The sequence below is a fragment of the Penicillium manginii genome, assembly GCF_028828005.1.
Source record: "Penicillium manginii strain IBT 31320 chromosome Unknown utg000008l:1.0-3226943.0:1.0-3228205.0, whole genome shotgun sequence".
NCBI lineage: Eukaryota > Fungi > Ascomycota > Eurotiomycetes > Eurotiales > Aspergillaceae > Penicillium > Penicillium manginii.
In genome coordinates, this window is record NW_026643109.1 from 2188493 (window position 1) to 2203468 (window position 14976).

Sequence of the window (14976 nt, forward strand, 5' to 3'; positions counted from 1 at the left end):
GCCAGTCACCGATATTCATGCCATTAGTTTGTCCAATTTTACTTCAGAGATTGATGAAGAGTAGTTGTAAAATTTCCCTCGAAGTTTGTATAGAATCAAAACCCCGGGCTTTTGGTCGGCAAAAATAGCCGGCGGGGCATGATGCAATTGCGGGTCTTAATGGCGATCCAAATCGAAGTTGAAGATGTATGTATATGTGTATGTAAGCGATTCGATATCGCTGAAAAATAAATTAAGATAAAGAAGAAGAAGAATTCCGAACAAAGATACTAAAGTATTCACTAATCGCTTGTTGGTAGGAAGAAACATAATTCCAACCTTGGTACGGAGTTCATGTCAACTCTAGCATTATCGGAGCTAGTCAATTACACTGCCGAGTGCCCCACCAATCGCGTGATTTGCGATCGCTATGATAACACAATAATGCAGTCTGAATGGACCGACGAGAAAGGCACAGACAATGGCTTATAGTGCCATGTGCCGATTATCCTATATTATTCTCGTGTCGTCGGACATTTAATTCCGCCCATTCCCCACCCCCAGAAAACTTGGCTGGTCGAAGATTCTTGCGTCGAGAATTACTGAAGCTATCCTCCTGACAGGACGAAATGGTTGTCAAAAGCCAATATGGCACGCAGGATGCGTTCCAAGGCGAAGAGAGCATCGTTCCGTCCCAATCAGTCAGCAATGTGCCCACATCCGGGGATGAAGAAAGTCCACTTCTTGGAGAATCTCAAGATACAGAGCCGACGGTGAAAACTGCAGCAAGCGTAGGAGCGATTGTTGCAGTGCTGTTATTAGGTACAGAAGGATACATTGTTCACTTCAAAACAAAACTAACTTTCCGTTACTGAAGGTGAATTCATTTCCAATGCCGATGCCACACTCGTCATGGCCGCCGCGGGTCGCGTTTCCTCCGATTTCAATCGTCTCCGCGATGCTAGTTGGTTATCAACTGGATACACACTGGGTCTTTGTGCTGCTCAGCCGATGGTATGTATTACGGTGAACTGCACACTGGGACTAGGAAACGTGAAACTAACCAACTATACAGTACGGAAAATTGAGCGATATCTACGGCCGCAAACCCCTTCTCCTAATTTCTTATTTTCTTTTTGCTTTTGGATGCATTGTCTGGTATGTTTAACGATTAAGGGTGCTGGTGCTATCTTACTGACCTGTCGATAGTGGTGTTGGGCCCCAGATGTGGACGGTTATTCTCGGCCGCGCAATTAGCGGAATGGGCGGAGCGGGCACGATGATTATTAGCTCTGTTATTATCACAGATATTGTCCCCAGACGTGATGTGGCAACCTGGAGATCCTATGTCAATATCTCGATGACTCTTGGTCGCAGCCTGGGAGGTCCTGTGGGCGGGTGGCTAAGCGATACAATTGGATGGAGGTGGTAAGTAGAACTAACGATTCATTTTGGAACGATTTCTGATTATATGCAGGCTCTTCCTCATCCAGGTTCCATTTGTCGCCTTAGCCGCATTACTAGTCGTTGTCAAGCTTAATATTAGCGAGAAACCAGCCTCTAACAAAGACGGCAGGCTGTCGAAACTCGCTAAAGTGGATTTCATGGGAACGGCCTTCCTCGGAGGAGCGATAATCGCCATCACTTCCTTGATTGATCAAGGAGGCAAGTCCTTCCCATGGCGTTCATGGATAACAGTTGTTATGGGCGGCGGTGGTCTGCTCCTCCTCATCTCATTCGTTCTTGTCGAAGCCTACGTCGCCAAAGATCCAATCTTCAACCTACGCATCCTCCGAAGGCCCAACGTGGCTATAAGCTACATAGTCGGGTTTCTTCAGGTCATGGCTCAACTGGGAATGCTGTTCTCCATCCCGCTGTACTTCCAGGTTACCCAAGGTGCTTCAACCACGGCATCCGGTGGTCATCTGGTTCCCACAATCATCGGAAACACCGTTGGAGGCATTCTGGCGGGATTATACGTGAGAAAAACTGGGCGATATCAATTACTTCTGATTCTGGCTGGTTTAATCTCGTGCATCGCCTATGTCCTGTTATACTTCTTCTGGAATGGCAACACCGGATTCTGGGAGTCACTTTACGTTTTCCCGGGTGGATTCGGCACTGGAATCGCCTCGGCAGCCGGGTTTGTGGCCATGACGGCAACTCTACCGTCAGATGAAATGGCAATGGCTACTTCGGGTTATATGCTTTTGATTAGTTTTGCGATGACAGCCGGTGTTACAATGTGCAACTCGGTTCTCGGGATCGAGTTCGAGAGTCAGTTACGTCGGAATGTGCAAGGGCCTGGCTCGGAGAACATCATCCGGCGGGCGATGGCAGACACGGATTATATTGCCCATTTGACGGGCCAAATTCGCGAAGTTGTTGTGGCTTGCTACTTGTCGGGCCTCAAGCAAACTTATGTTGTATCGTCTGTGAGCTCCCTCGCAGCCGCCTTCTTCGGACTCTTTATCCGTAATCATCAACTATAATATACTGCTTTAGACTTCCGGAAATAGATTTTTCTTAAGATTTAATTGTAAAGATTTGGAGAAGATGCTTTGACTTCAACATGTATTTAAGAAACAGCTATATCCAAATTCACCCAGGAACAGCAGAATTTTCAATAAACAGATAATGTCCGACTCTCGATTCGCAGCGGGTGCGATCAATTGACTCTTTGGCTTCAGACTCGAGAAATTTCTCCGATGTTCCCTCTTGACGACTTCAGATAGTAAAATGAGCCTTACGGCTATCTATCGCCAGGTATCGCTGATTGTCACAGCAGTCGTGGCGCAGGCTGCTGGTACGGTATAAGAGAGATTCGGATCGCTCTCCCATGTGACTGTACCAGAGCTCGAAACTCGGATATACTTATATTGGAAGACTTGACCAGCAGGCAGAGTCACTGTAACGTACCACAGATGGTTGGAGGTGGTGTATTGACTCGCACTTAGGGCAATGGCACTGCTGGTGTCCCAGCTACCAAGCGCAGAGATAGAACCTGCCAATTCGATGCTCTCACCATACACCGTGGTTGCAATGAGATCAAAAGTCACCGCTACAGCGGTTGGCGTTGTGCATGATGTGGTTGTAGTGCTTGTTTTGGAAGTGGTAGTAGTCGAACCTCCACTAGTTGTTGTTCCACCAGCGGTGGTAGTGCTAGTAGATCCCGATCCACTTGTCAAGGTGCTTGGCCAGTTCGTGTTGGTAGCAGTGCTGTAGGTTCCAGTCGCAGAAGTCGCAGAGCATGTTCCTGGGACACTGCTTGCGGATGTCTCACCCCATGCTGCGGGAACAACCGAGTTGCGGCGGTTGTTTGCAGTGAGCAAGGCCGCGTACGACCAAGTCAGATCACGAGCTGACTCTGGAGTTCCATCAGATTTGGAGAACTGCTCAGACATGGAACCATTTGAATATGCGTATTGTTCCTGTAGATTGTCAGTACTGATTTCAATCGAGATATGTTTAAGCGCGTTTGCTTACCGCAATGCTCATGTAGCCGTCAGCATATGTTTTGACTGCACTAACGATCGAAGAATATGTAGCGCTGCTTGATGAATAAGTACCAGTGGCAGCTGAGCTATAGACGTCCGTGAAGAAGCTCAAAGATACACTGCTAATGGTCAAAGAACCAGCTTTATTCCACTGGTACAATGCATCATAGAGTAGTTCGGCAGCGGCCATTGTGCACAGATACCACGGATTGCCATTGTAGTAAGAGTCCTCAGGGTATCGACCAACTGCAACGGCACTTCCTGCGGCCTTACCTGAGTTGACAGTGTAGATGGACCGAAACGAGTCAGTGACTACCTTGTGGTTGGCCAGAGCACGAGCTGAGCAAGGCTGGAAGGTCGAGTCATCGCATCCCGCCTCGGGATCAAATGTATGAATACTGCCGAGCAGAGTATTCGCATCCTTGCCAGTACGGCTGCTGCCAAAGTTTGCCAGGGTGTATGAGCCGGTCCAGTAGGATTGCAGGAAGCAAAGTACCTGTGGTGCTTGGGAGTCGCAGTACGAGCAGGATGACCCCACCTGACTAGCAAATTTGCTGCCTTCGACCAGGGCACGGTGCTGGACAGCTGTCGTGAAGAATGACTCGCCGTTGACTTCTTCCCACAGGTCTATTCTTCATTAGCAATGTTCGTGCCCAGCTTTTGGTTTGCCTTACCGTATCCAGAGCTGTTCCAGTTTTGTGCAACGTAGGAAAGGTCGTTGCGAACAATTGGCCAGACAATATCAGTCGCAGTGGATGTGTAGCCATTACTCTAGAAAGTGGGTTAGAAATTGAAAATGAGGGTTTGAATAGAAAGTGACTCACGATCAACCACTGTCCGAATGAGATCAACGCAGTAGCTCGGAGGGCAGGGCCATCACGCTGCGGTCGGCCCCACGATCCGGTGTACGCTGTCTCATCGATATTGAACTTGGGCTCACCAAGCCCACCGCTAGAGAGGCTCCCAGAGGGATTGGAAACGGTCTGGATGTATGCCTGGGAATTGATGTACTCTTGAATGACCGTGAGCAAGGCTGTGTCGCCATTCTTGAACAGATCCACCAGGGTCTTCATGACCAAAGCCGAGTCACGAGTCCAAGTATAATAATCTGCGATGTCAGACTCCTGTCCAGTAAGATTGAATATTGGGACTCACAGTCAGGGCTATCTGTACTCGGACTGGCGAGGACAATTCCCGACTTCACGGTGGCCGCATACGCGCCACCGGAGCCGATGTTATCCAGAATACCTGTTCTCGCAACTGTAGTTTCAGATGCCAACCAGGTATCCAAGCTACCGGTCGCACGAGGTGCCAACATCTGCGGAGCAGCAAGCACAGTCGAGCCAAAAGTCAGCGCGCAGAGCGCAGTCCAGATGCGGGGAGCCATGATGAAGGATCGACGGTCTCTGTCTCCGTCTGATGTTGCTCAAAGGAGGGTATTCGCATGGCTTTTATGCATGGCCACGTTGTTGTCTGCTCGCTTCAGTCGGATTTCAAATCTCAACAATAAATTGCTGGAGCCTTTACCGGGGGTGGGGAAATGTGACGAGGCAGAGATCGGGGGGCTGCAGGCTAGTTCGTTTGTGGCTTTCGTCGTAGTCAGTTTTGCTTCTGCACGATCGGACGCGCTAACGACTTGTCGAGAATGAAGTACCTACCCCTCTAATGAATCAGCATCCTTCATTTCGAGGCTTCTTGCCTTCTGCATTCTACTTAAGCAATAATCTTCTTTTCTCACAGCTCCTAGCTATGGTCATCGTCGCGAATTTTTCCACTCACAAAATATTACAGAATACATACCAGCACTTCAGAATAAAGCCACATCTGCGCCTCCCCGGGGTCCGTATTCTGCAGATGTGCTCAATCACCCCCGCAGATTCTCCGTCCCTGTCTAGCCGAACGCCCGCCGAGTTATTTGGAGATGTGAGCTCCAATCAATTTTCCTCGCCTCTCCGTCCATAATGTGCCCGCTTCGCTTGTGAAGGAGGCGTTTTGTCAGGAGATTTAACACGCATGCAAAGCAGCCATCACCTGCATTTCTCCTTCGAAACTGGGCCTTTAGCGCTTCTGGAAATATTGATCGACAATGTCCACTTAGTGCGCGGAGGATCTCCCTCTTGGAGACTGGCGCTGGACGCTAGGGCTGACCTTGCAGGCAGAGATCAATTAACCGAGCATTCTAATTGCATATGTGCCTGCAGGACAGAAGGTACACGGAAGCATCGAAGAATACGATCATACCTTTAGACTGAACATATCTCGCTGCGAACTTGTGAAGCGTCTCACAAGCTACGTGCTGCGGGCCATATTAAGCAACTGAGATTGCGCCATTTGATTTAACATACAGAACACAATATTAAAAAATGCTTAGCTGAGCTACTGCCCTTGCATCTAGTTGGAATGCCAATACACTATTTGATGCAGGCGGACAAAAGTCGATCAAAAATTGAAATTAGAATTTCGGGGTTAATCCAGGGGCTTCTTTGAAACTATTATCCTGCCCCCGGGCGGACCGGAAAAATTGAAGTTTAATAGTTTTCACTCAGAATCATTGGCTCAATGAGCCGACAATCAGCCGGGGTCATATGGGCTGATCTAATTACGAAATAGATGAAAGTCGCTTTTGTGCTCTGCAGAAACGTTCGTTTTGCGGGGTTAATGTATAAATTGCGCCAGTGGCTGCGAGTTAGATTCGACCAGGGAGTGCTACTATCCACTTTATCAACGGGGCATAATGCAAATTCTACTTGCTGTAACGCTTCTTCTCATTCAGACTATCTCCGCACTCACTCCGGCGGAATGGCGGTCTCAATCAATTTACTTTTTGTTGACTGATCGATTTGGACGTTCTGATAATTCAACCACAGCTGCTTGTGATGTTACAAACAGGGTATGTACTAAACCCGAAGATAACTTGAAAACCAACCCTGCTAATTCCCAGTGATATAGGTTTATTGTGGCGGAAGCTGGCAAGGAATCATCAATCATGTACGCGTGCTGGAAATACACTGGCTATAGAATGCTGATCAAAATAAGTTGGACTATATCCAAGGCATGGGATTCACCGCCATCTGGATAACCCCAGTGACTGAACAGCTCGATGGCAATACCGGTGATGGTGAAGCCTATCATGGCTACTGGCAACAGAAAATGTGAGTTTCTTGAGAATTGAATCATGCGATGAATTAACTGTTCTAGATATGAGGTCAACTCAAACCACGGCACTGCTGCTGACATCCTGGCTCTTTCCAAGGCCCTACACGCTCGGGGGATGTACCTGATGGTGGATGTCGTGGCAAATCATATGGTAAGTCAAAATTTCGTACGTAATTGTCAATGCTTACTATAAGATAGGGATACAATGGCGCGGGGAATACGGTTGATTACAGTGTTTTCAATCCCTTCGACTCGTCCTCATATTTTCATTCGTATTGTCTGATAAGCGACTATTCTAACCAAGCCAATGTTGAGGACTGTTGGCTGGGAGATACCACGGTTTCTTTGCCTGATGTAAACACTGAGCTATCTTCAGTCCAGACAATCTGGTACGACTGGGTTTCCGCTCTAGTTTCAAACTACTCTAGTATGTTTCCCGTTTTCTTTTGATGTCTCTGCTAATATCATATCAGTCGACGGGCTACGAATCGACACATTGAAACATGTTGAAAAGTCCTTCTGGCCGGGCTATAACAGTGCGGCAGGCGTATATTGTGTTGGAGAGGTTTTCTCTGGCGACCCAGCCTACACATGTCCCTACCAAAGTTACCTAGATGGAGTCTTAAACTACCCCATGTGAGTATCTGATCTTTCTATCTTGAAACCTATATCTGACCCATAAGCTACTATCAATTACTTTACGCATTCGAGTCTTCCAGTGGTAGCATCAGTGATTTGTACAACATGATTAGTTCAGTTGCTTCGGATTGCTCCGATCCCACTTTGCTCGGCAACTTCATTGAAAACCATGATAACCCTCGATTTGCCTCGTAAGTGAAATCTTTTGCATCAAAATACAAACTCTAATTAGGCAGATACACGAGTGACTATTCGCAAGCAAAGAACGTCATTTCCTTCCTCTTTCTTTCAGATGGTATCCCGATCATCTACGCCGGTCAAGAGCAGCACTATAGCGGAGGCAGTGATCCTGCGAATCGCGAAGCGACCTGGCTTTCTGGCTACTCAACAACTGCTGTTCTATATCAATATATTGCAACGACCAACAAAATCCGCAGTCTGGCCGTTTCTTCAGACTCTTCTTATATAACTTCCAAGGTACTGTTCTCTACCCCTTTAGAAACTTTATCTAATAATTATAGAACGCCCCATTCTATCAAGATAGTCACACGATTGCCATGAAGAAAGGATCAAGTGGATCTCAAGTTATAACAGTTCTTTCCAACTACGGCTCGTCTGGCAGCTCCTATACCCTCAGTCTCAGCGGCAGTGGATACTCTTCCGGCACTGTGCTCATGGAAATGTACACTTGCACATCCGTAACTGTTGACTCAAGTGGCAATATTCCAGTTCCAATGGCATCTGGTCTACCTCGCGTTCTCATGCTGGCTTCTGTTGCAACTAGTAGTGGCCCGTGTGCATCTTCAGGTTCCACTACAACGACTACTACCTCCAAATCAACTGCTAGCACCACAACCTCATCTTGCACCCAGGCTACAGCACTACCAGTACTTTTCAAAGAAATCGTGACTACTTCGGTTGGACAGCAAATTTATCTGTCTGGTTCGATCAGTCAGTTGGGTAGCTGGGACACCAGTAGTGCGATTGCACTTTCTGCCGATCAGTATACCTCTTCAAACCATCTTTGGTATGTTCAGGTTACGATTCCAGTCGGATCGTCCTTCGAATATAAATTCATTGAAGAGACAACTGGGTCCTCGTCGGTGACCTGGGAAAGTGATCCTAATCGCTCGTACACCGTGCCTACGGGCTGTTCGGGCTCAACAGCTACAGTGACAGCAACATGGAGATAATTTTGATTTACTCTTTCGTTCAGGTTACCACAAATTGTCACACTTAGTTGTCCTTTCACGGAACACATCATGTTATCATTTCAAGTTCATCATGACATATGTTCTGATCCCCAGTAGTGCGACCTAGATGTGGAAAGATCCAACATTCTCTAGGATAAAATCATAAGTATCCTGTCGAAAATTATCTGCCAAAAGTGCTCCACGGTCATTGAAGAATTGCATCAACGTTTGATTCGTGCCCCAATCAGGCCAGTCCAGAAAATCACTTGCCCGAGAGTTAGGGTCCAAGTCATAGACAAAAGACAAATAATATGAATGAATGGACTTCGACGCGTAGTTGGGCAGAATTCCGTAAAATACCTGCAAGATATCTGACCCGTGAAAGGTTCCAAGAATAGGAGTTCCATAATCGTAGCTAGATAGATAGGACCATGCGGCTACATCCGGTTTCGCCTCCTTTGCTAGCTTGAGAAATGCGCGTCGTGTAATTGTAAAAGTTAAGTCTCCTAGAATTGCTGCGATCCGCTTAAATTGCGGATACCAGTTATTGAAAATACCTGTGCGGAACGGGGATCCATCTGTCGTCACATCTGGATATGTCGCAACAAGCTCATTTAACTGAGCCGAAGAAGCACCGTGGAAGAATATATTCTTCAGATAATCCACTAACTGCGAAGTCGTGGTAATGTTGGCTTGGAAAAGAGCAAAAATGGTTCCTTCGTCCTCTTGGTCGCCGACAATGAAAGGAACAGAGGCGTAATTTCCACTGCTAACCAGGTTCTCAGGTGAGTCCGTTAGGATCTTGCCATCTGGTCTAGGAAGATATGATAAAGCGACGGAATTGTATGAAAGAATCCCAGGAACCGAATTTGCTGCGTTAAGGAACTTGGTATAATCCAGACCACGGAGACACTCCAGTGTGTCGCTAGCAGATCCGCACCCTGCAGACTCAACAACAGTGTCGTATACCTGTTGGCCCTTGGTTCCGTCAACAGGGTCTGCCGGAACAATGCTCCCGGAGTTCATGATTCCCGCTCGGAACAACGGAGACCCATTGTAGGTATTATCGCCATCGTATAGAGCCATCTGGTCGAAGACAGAAATGGAACCTGCAGACTCGCCCCAGATAGTGACCTTCGATGGATCTCCCCCAAAGGCTTGAATATTATCTGCCACCCATTCCAGGGCGAGGCGTTGATCGAGTAGGCCTAGATTTGCAGAGCCATCTTTCAATATCTCTGACCCAGGCATGAAACCAAATCCACCAACGCGATAGTTCATAGCCACAAAGATGATTGGCATGTCCAAGCTCACGGAGGCAGATACTAGACTGGAGCCGTCATACATTTGGGTTGATCCGAGTTCAAATCCGCCACCGAAAATCCAAACCAGAACTGGTAGCTTTGCATTCGCGGCTGTTCCTGACGGACGTCGAATACTGACGGACAAACAATCTTCACCGGCATTGGAAACGGTTTGGAATATAGGAATATTTGCTAGCTCTCCCAAAACTGACACCGGGAAACCAGCAGTGTTAGTAGAGAAGTAGAACTGTGGGCACGAGCGCGCAGTGCCAGTAGCTTGAACTGTTCCAAGAGAAGAAGTTATGGCCTGCGGGGGCTTTAGTCGAAGAGATCCGGTGGGTGCTTGGGCAAAGGGTATTCCGTTGAAACTGTCCACATTGTTCGAGGATGATCCAACAACCGTAGCTGCAGGCTTCGTTATGGTGACAGTGGGGGCACTTGCTCTCTTCTCTTGTGCCGGCGCAGCAAAGGCCGCTGGTAGGGCAAGCAGGAAATATAGAGTTAACTGTACCAACATCATCTTAACTGAAGCTGAGAGAACACTTGTGAGATCTCCTTGTTCCTTTCTTGCCCTCCAAGGGACCATATGGTAGCTTTTAAACGTCTCATAGTAGCTCCATTCCTAGGCGAACTCAATGGACGAGAAAAAAAAAACATGTGGTTCCTCGGTTGAGAAAAAGCATCGCAAGCTTCAAATCGACCCCGCGAGGAGGAGAGGGGTTTTCGGCATCGGACTGGAGTTGCATCTATTCTAAGAAAGGAATCTTCACCGTAGAATGTCATGCGCGTGTCGATATTGAGCATATTGGGGCTCGTTAGATGTAAACGGCTGTTAAGGCACAAGCTGGTAGGTCGACGAAGAAGGCCAAGGCGTAAGCGCCGTGTGCGGGTGCTGAAGAACCACGATGATAGGACAGATACTCAGGCCCAGGGCCGTCGGCTGACCACATCAAGAGTGCGCACGAACGCTGGAATGCAAGATGACCACATCGGCCCCGCGAATCCTGGGGGTGTGGGGAACATCCCTACCACTAAACCGGCGGAATTGGAGATCGACGGGTGGACTCGGTTGGATCGCCGTCGTATACTATACGCCTATTCAGGTCAGTCATCTGCGAAGAGGGAGTGGCAAGATGCAGAAGCTTCACTCAAGTAGATTCTATTGGCATGCCCCTTGTTCCTGGCAGGTCGGAAATAAAAATGTTCTCGGGCGGAGCCGTGAAGAAAGGAATAGGAGGGGGACGATTGGCGATGAATAGTTATTTGGCTCGGTCAACTCTTGGAAACTCTTGGAAACTCTAGGCAGCAAGGCCCAACCGTATTCAACCGTATTCACTCGCCCAGTCCAACTCATCCGAGAGCTGCAGAAGCGAGAATCCTACCCAAGCCGCGTGTGTTCCGGAGAATCGACCAAAAGAAGTCATATATGCATCCTCGCTTTCATTGTGTCTACTAGAAACTTTGTGTACATATTTTTTTTTCACGTGAAGGTGTGGTACCCAATCTATTCCTGCTAATAACGCCGAACATGCCATGCAAAATATCACCCCGACATTACAACCTTGGTCTGGTCATCTAGTGGAAGCTCGCTCACTTCTCAGTCTGCCAGCCCTCCCACCTCTCGAAATCCCCCGTCTCCAAATCAAACAAATCCAACATGCGCCCCACACTCTGATTGATCAGATCATCAACTGATGCAGCCCGAATATAATAGGCTGGAACTGGCGGGAAAATGATAGCTCCACTGCGAGTGATCTCCAGCATATTCCGCAAGTGAATATCACTCAACGGTGTCTCTCTCGCGACGAGAACAAGCTTGCGCCGCTCTTTAAGCATAACGTCTGCCGTACGCGAGATTAAGTCATCACAGAACCCGCTGTGAATTCCTGCGAGGGTCTTCATGCTGCAGGGTACGACGATCATCCCATCCGTTTTAAATGAACCACTCGCTACTGGCGCCGCCATGTCATTGATGTTGTGGACGTGGTCGGCCAGAGCCTTGACGTTCGAAGGGTGGTAATCTGTCTCGTATTTTATGGTTGCTTCGGCCCACTTGCTCATGATAAGGTGTGTTTCGATGTTCAGGCGACGAAGGGCGATGAGGACTTTGATTCCAAGGGCGGCGCCGGTAGCACCAGTCATCGCGACGACGATTCGTTTCCGGGGGGCTGTTGGAGCATGGTGTCCGGTGTGCATTGTGTCTTGGCCGTGAGAGCTTCCAGGCGAGGCGCGACCGGACTGAGGAGTCTGTGTGCCGGAGAGTAGAGACAGCATGAGAGAGGTAGGTGTTTCTATTTCCGTTGTTGTATGGTGGGGTTGGTATGCAGTGTTTGTATGCAAGACTGTATGATCTGATCGTGGTATTAGACTGAGATTCGAAAGAAAGTACCAAGCTAGCTTTCTTATAACTAACTGTGGCAAAGCTTAACTCAGTCGACTTGAAGAATAATCGGCAAGATGAGGACCAGAGTGAAGACTGCTCGGCCCGATTCCCACCCCGAGCAAGACCGAGGATCCGAGACCGAGCCCCGAACACGCGGCCCGGGACGAGAATGACCGAAACAAGGCCACAGAAGTCCAAGATGGAAAAGAGTGGCCCTGTCAAAGTGATCCGAGCTACCCGTCTATTCTCAAAAATTTAAACCAATAAGGAAGGCTTAGCGACCTCGGGATTGCACACTAGTGGAAGCCCTATGCTGCTAGCTCATACAGCAAAACGCCCGGTAGCTTGAATAAGGAAGGGTAAGACTACATACGACTGAGCTGATTATCTAATTTTCTTTCTGGATGTTTCAACACCTCAATATTTTCATTATAGGCTATGTCTATTAGTATGTTCATTCAGTCATAAAAACCCATTTTCTTGTGTGAAGTCAAACATCGGCACTGCTAGAGTTAGTCGCAGAATAATCTCTGTCGCGGGTCGCACACACCATTCATGATTGAATCAAGATACGTGACCGGAGAGATGTCGAAGGCATTAGGCATTTCAAGGTAACTTTCAAAATTTCTGCATAGTCAGCAATTTTCTTCCAAGACGAGATGATAGACATACCCATCAAATGGAACCGCATTTGATCCTGTTGCAGCGTTCTCATTCTCCATCGATCGATCTCCTTCCCTGTCAAGGGCACTTCGGAGTGTCACCAACGCCCGAATATGACGAGCGGACAGCCACTGTTGATCTGGCTCCGCCACTCCCCCATCATCGGGTCGTGAATCAGAGGAAGAAAAGACATCGATTACTTTTTGTTGGAGATCGCGGCATTCGGGGTCGTTGCGAGTTTCCTCCCACATACAGAGCAGAAGGGTTGAGCTTAAGACAGTATGTACCATAGACCAGCTGCGTAGAGGGACAACACTAAGCGCTTGGAAATCGAGGAATGCCCTCGAAGCGTCAATCAAGCTTCCCTTCGCGCGTGATCGGAGAATATCGGAGTGTGGTGGCTGTGTCTGTGCTTGTTTCATGGCTGGACGGCAAGCAACAGATACACAAAATGAGGTGTGCATCTTCAATGCGAGGTGTTCAAGGTGTTGTTGTAATGTCGTACAATTTTCTCGAGAATGCAAATGCGGCTGAGCTTTCTGGTGGACACTGTCAATGTGCTGCAAATATTCGATTGCTCTGTCAGCAGCAGCAATGCCTGAGACCCTCAGGTCCTAGGATATCTAGTCCAACTCTACATATGAAATGCATGTTTTCCGTATAGGAAAGGCCCTGCCTCTCGATATATGAGGTGCCAAGCGGCCATCCGGTAACTGATACGATGGGAGGGCGATCGTAACAAAGGCAGAGTAAGCTATCTTGCCAAACAATTGTCGACCTAAGAAGATTCTATTTAGTTCCCAATGCATAGCCTGGAGTCACATGTCCCTTACCATAAGGCCCTTGCCTTTGTTCGCACATACTCAGGCCAATGCACGGTGCTGCGCTCGGTATGAAGCCCCATGGTCTGTGCCAACCGAATGGTCGTGCCTAACAACGCCCAAGCCGCATCCGACTGGCCCATATTTTGTAATGTATTCCCTAGTATCAAAAGTGCCTGAATTATGTCCAATGACGGGCGAAAGAGAAAATTTGCCAGGCGAAGAGCATGAAATGACCGGCGAGCTGATGGTCAGCTTGAGCAATAATCCCGGAAAAGCAAACTTACCAAAGTCTGTAGAAAGCTCCAAGCGCTGCGGGTACTCGATATCGGAGTAATGTGCGCCAGCTGCCAAAGTGGCTAGCAGCAAGGCGATGTGGCCGATCGATTTATCCGTTGCCCAACGCTGGGTGATTTTTTCTGCGTCACGGAGGTCCCCGTTTGCATGGGCATTTAGATAAGTGCACAGATCTGACTCAAACCGATCCATGTCCGCCAGTATTGGATTGAAAGGGTACGCAGTCACGCGATAATAATGAAAGAATCTGCTGGTTAGCTTATGCGTTCATGATGAATAACAAGTGACATACTTCAAAACCTCTGTTCGCTGCGGCAAAATGCCGAGTAACGACCGCCACCGCTCATGGGGTGTTTTGGAATCCATAAATGGGTACGAATTGAAGGTATTCTGAAGACCCAGTACCGATCCAACCTCTCTGGCCACGGAATCATTCGCATCAGACGCTCTCAGACGCAGAATCGAGACGACCGAGTTATCCCCAGAATACACATAATTCTTCGAAGCATCGTCCGGTCGCACATCGCTAGCCTCCGCAGGTCGATGAGGACCAGCCTCAGCATCAACATCAAGATTTTGACCAACCGAGCCCTCCGGCGACCTCACATTCCCGACGCTCCCTCGCGCAGCTACAGGCGACAACGGGCCCCCTCGCCCACGCAATTGATAGGAGCAGATGTGTGGGTGCTTGCGACGAATGCAGGTCCGACATGGGTTATAGCCATCACATTTCACTTTGCGCTTCCGACAGGGATAGCAGGCGTGTGTTTCGCGTTCTCGGGATCTGAGTCGGAGAACTCGGTCTGCTTCGTCTTGGCTGACATTCATGCCGAGATCCGAGATGGCTGCAGGGGTCAGCTATGCTTAGCGGGATTGGCGTTCCTGAGAAACTAGATTGATGCGATAAGTGTTTTGACTGCATTTATATCAGTTCCGAGTCATCCCAGTGTAAAAATCATGAGAGTAAAGGTGGGAAGGGAAACAAATGCAAGAGTTGACTGGTTCAAGTTGACTCGGAGTCTTCCGGTTCCGTGCACGGGCCAG

General features: G+C 48.3%; 6 protein-coding genes across 6 annotated transcripts; 2 read left to right on the forward strand and 4 right to left on the reverse strand.

Annotated features, from left to right (window-relative positions):
• Nucleotides 1-608: 608 nt before the first annotated feature.
• N7533_011444 (uncharacterized protein) lies at nucleotides 609-2471 on the forward strand (the record flags this gene model as incomplete). The annotated part of the gene is made up of 5 exons (XM_057108094.1): nucleotides 609-801; nucleotides 857-993; nucleotides 1055-1137; nucleotides 1189-1407; nucleotides 1457-2471. 5 exons carry the CDS (start codon nucleotides 609-611, stop codon nucleotides 2469-2471), a joined length of 1647 nt encoding a protein of 548 aa, XP_056955472.1.
• Nucleotides 2472-2735: 264 nt separating this feature from the next.
• N7533_011445 (putative glucan 1,4-alpha-glucosidase) lies at nucleotides 2736-4863 on the reverse strand (the record flags this gene model as incomplete). The annotated part of the gene is made up of 5 exons (XM_057108095.1): nucleotides 2736-3410; nucleotides 3466-4103; nucleotides 4151-4247; nucleotides 4301-4584; nucleotides 4632-4863. 5 exons carry the CDS (start codon nucleotides 4861-4863, stop codon nucleotides 2736-2738), a joined length of 1926 nt encoding a protein of 641 aa, XP_056955473.1.
• A 1347-nt stretch (nucleotides 4864-6210) lies between these two features.
• N7533_011446 (putative alpha-amylase) lies at nucleotides 6211-8464 on the forward strand (the record flags this gene model as incomplete). The annotated part of the gene is made up of 9 exons (XM_057108096.1): nucleotides 6211-6366; nucleotides 6426-6464; nucleotides 6513-6628; nucleotides 6675-6783; nucleotides 6831-7059; nucleotides 7106-7268; nucleotides 7316-7462; nucleotides 7508-7748; nucleotides 7793-8464. 9 exons carry the CDS (start codon nucleotides 6211-6213, stop codon nucleotides 8462-8464), a joined length of 1872 nt encoding a protein of 623 aa, XP_056955474.1.
• A 123-nt stretch (nucleotides 8465-8587) lies between these two features.
• Nucleotides 8588-10288, reverse strand: N7533_011447 (putative extracellular lipase; the record flags this gene model as incomplete). The annotated part of the gene is made up of 1 exon (XM_057108097.1): nucleotides 8588-10288. The coding sequence occupies one exon, from the start codon at nucleotides 10286-10288 to the stop codon at nucleotides 8588-8590; it is 1701 nt and encodes a 566-aa protein (XP_056955475.1).
• A 1070-nt stretch (nucleotides 10289-11358) lies between these two features.
• N7533_011448 (UbiX family flavin prenyltransferase) lies at nucleotides 11359-12042 on the reverse strand (the record flags this gene model as incomplete). The annotated part of the gene is made up of 1 exon (XM_057108098.1): nucleotides 11359-12042. The coding sequence occupies one exon, from the start codon at nucleotides 12040-12042 to the stop codon at nucleotides 11359-11361; it is 684 nt and encodes a 227-aa protein (XP_056955476.1).
• Nucleotides 12043-12613: 571 nt separating this feature from the next.
• Nucleotides 12614-14760, reverse strand: N7533_011449 (Zn(II)2Cys6 transcription factor; the record flags this gene model as incomplete). The annotated part of the gene is given in 7 exon segments (XM_057108099.1): nucleotides 12614-12654; nucleotides 12702-12778; nucleotides 12824-13428; nucleotides 13448-13592; nucleotides 13648-13879; nucleotides 13923-14179; nucleotides 14225-14760. 7 exon segments carry the CDS (start codon nucleotides 14758-14760, stop codon nucleotides 12614-12616), a joined length of 1893 nt encoding a protein of 630 aa, XP_056955477.1.
• Between the last annotated feature and the right edge of the window lie 216 nt (nucleotides 14761-14976).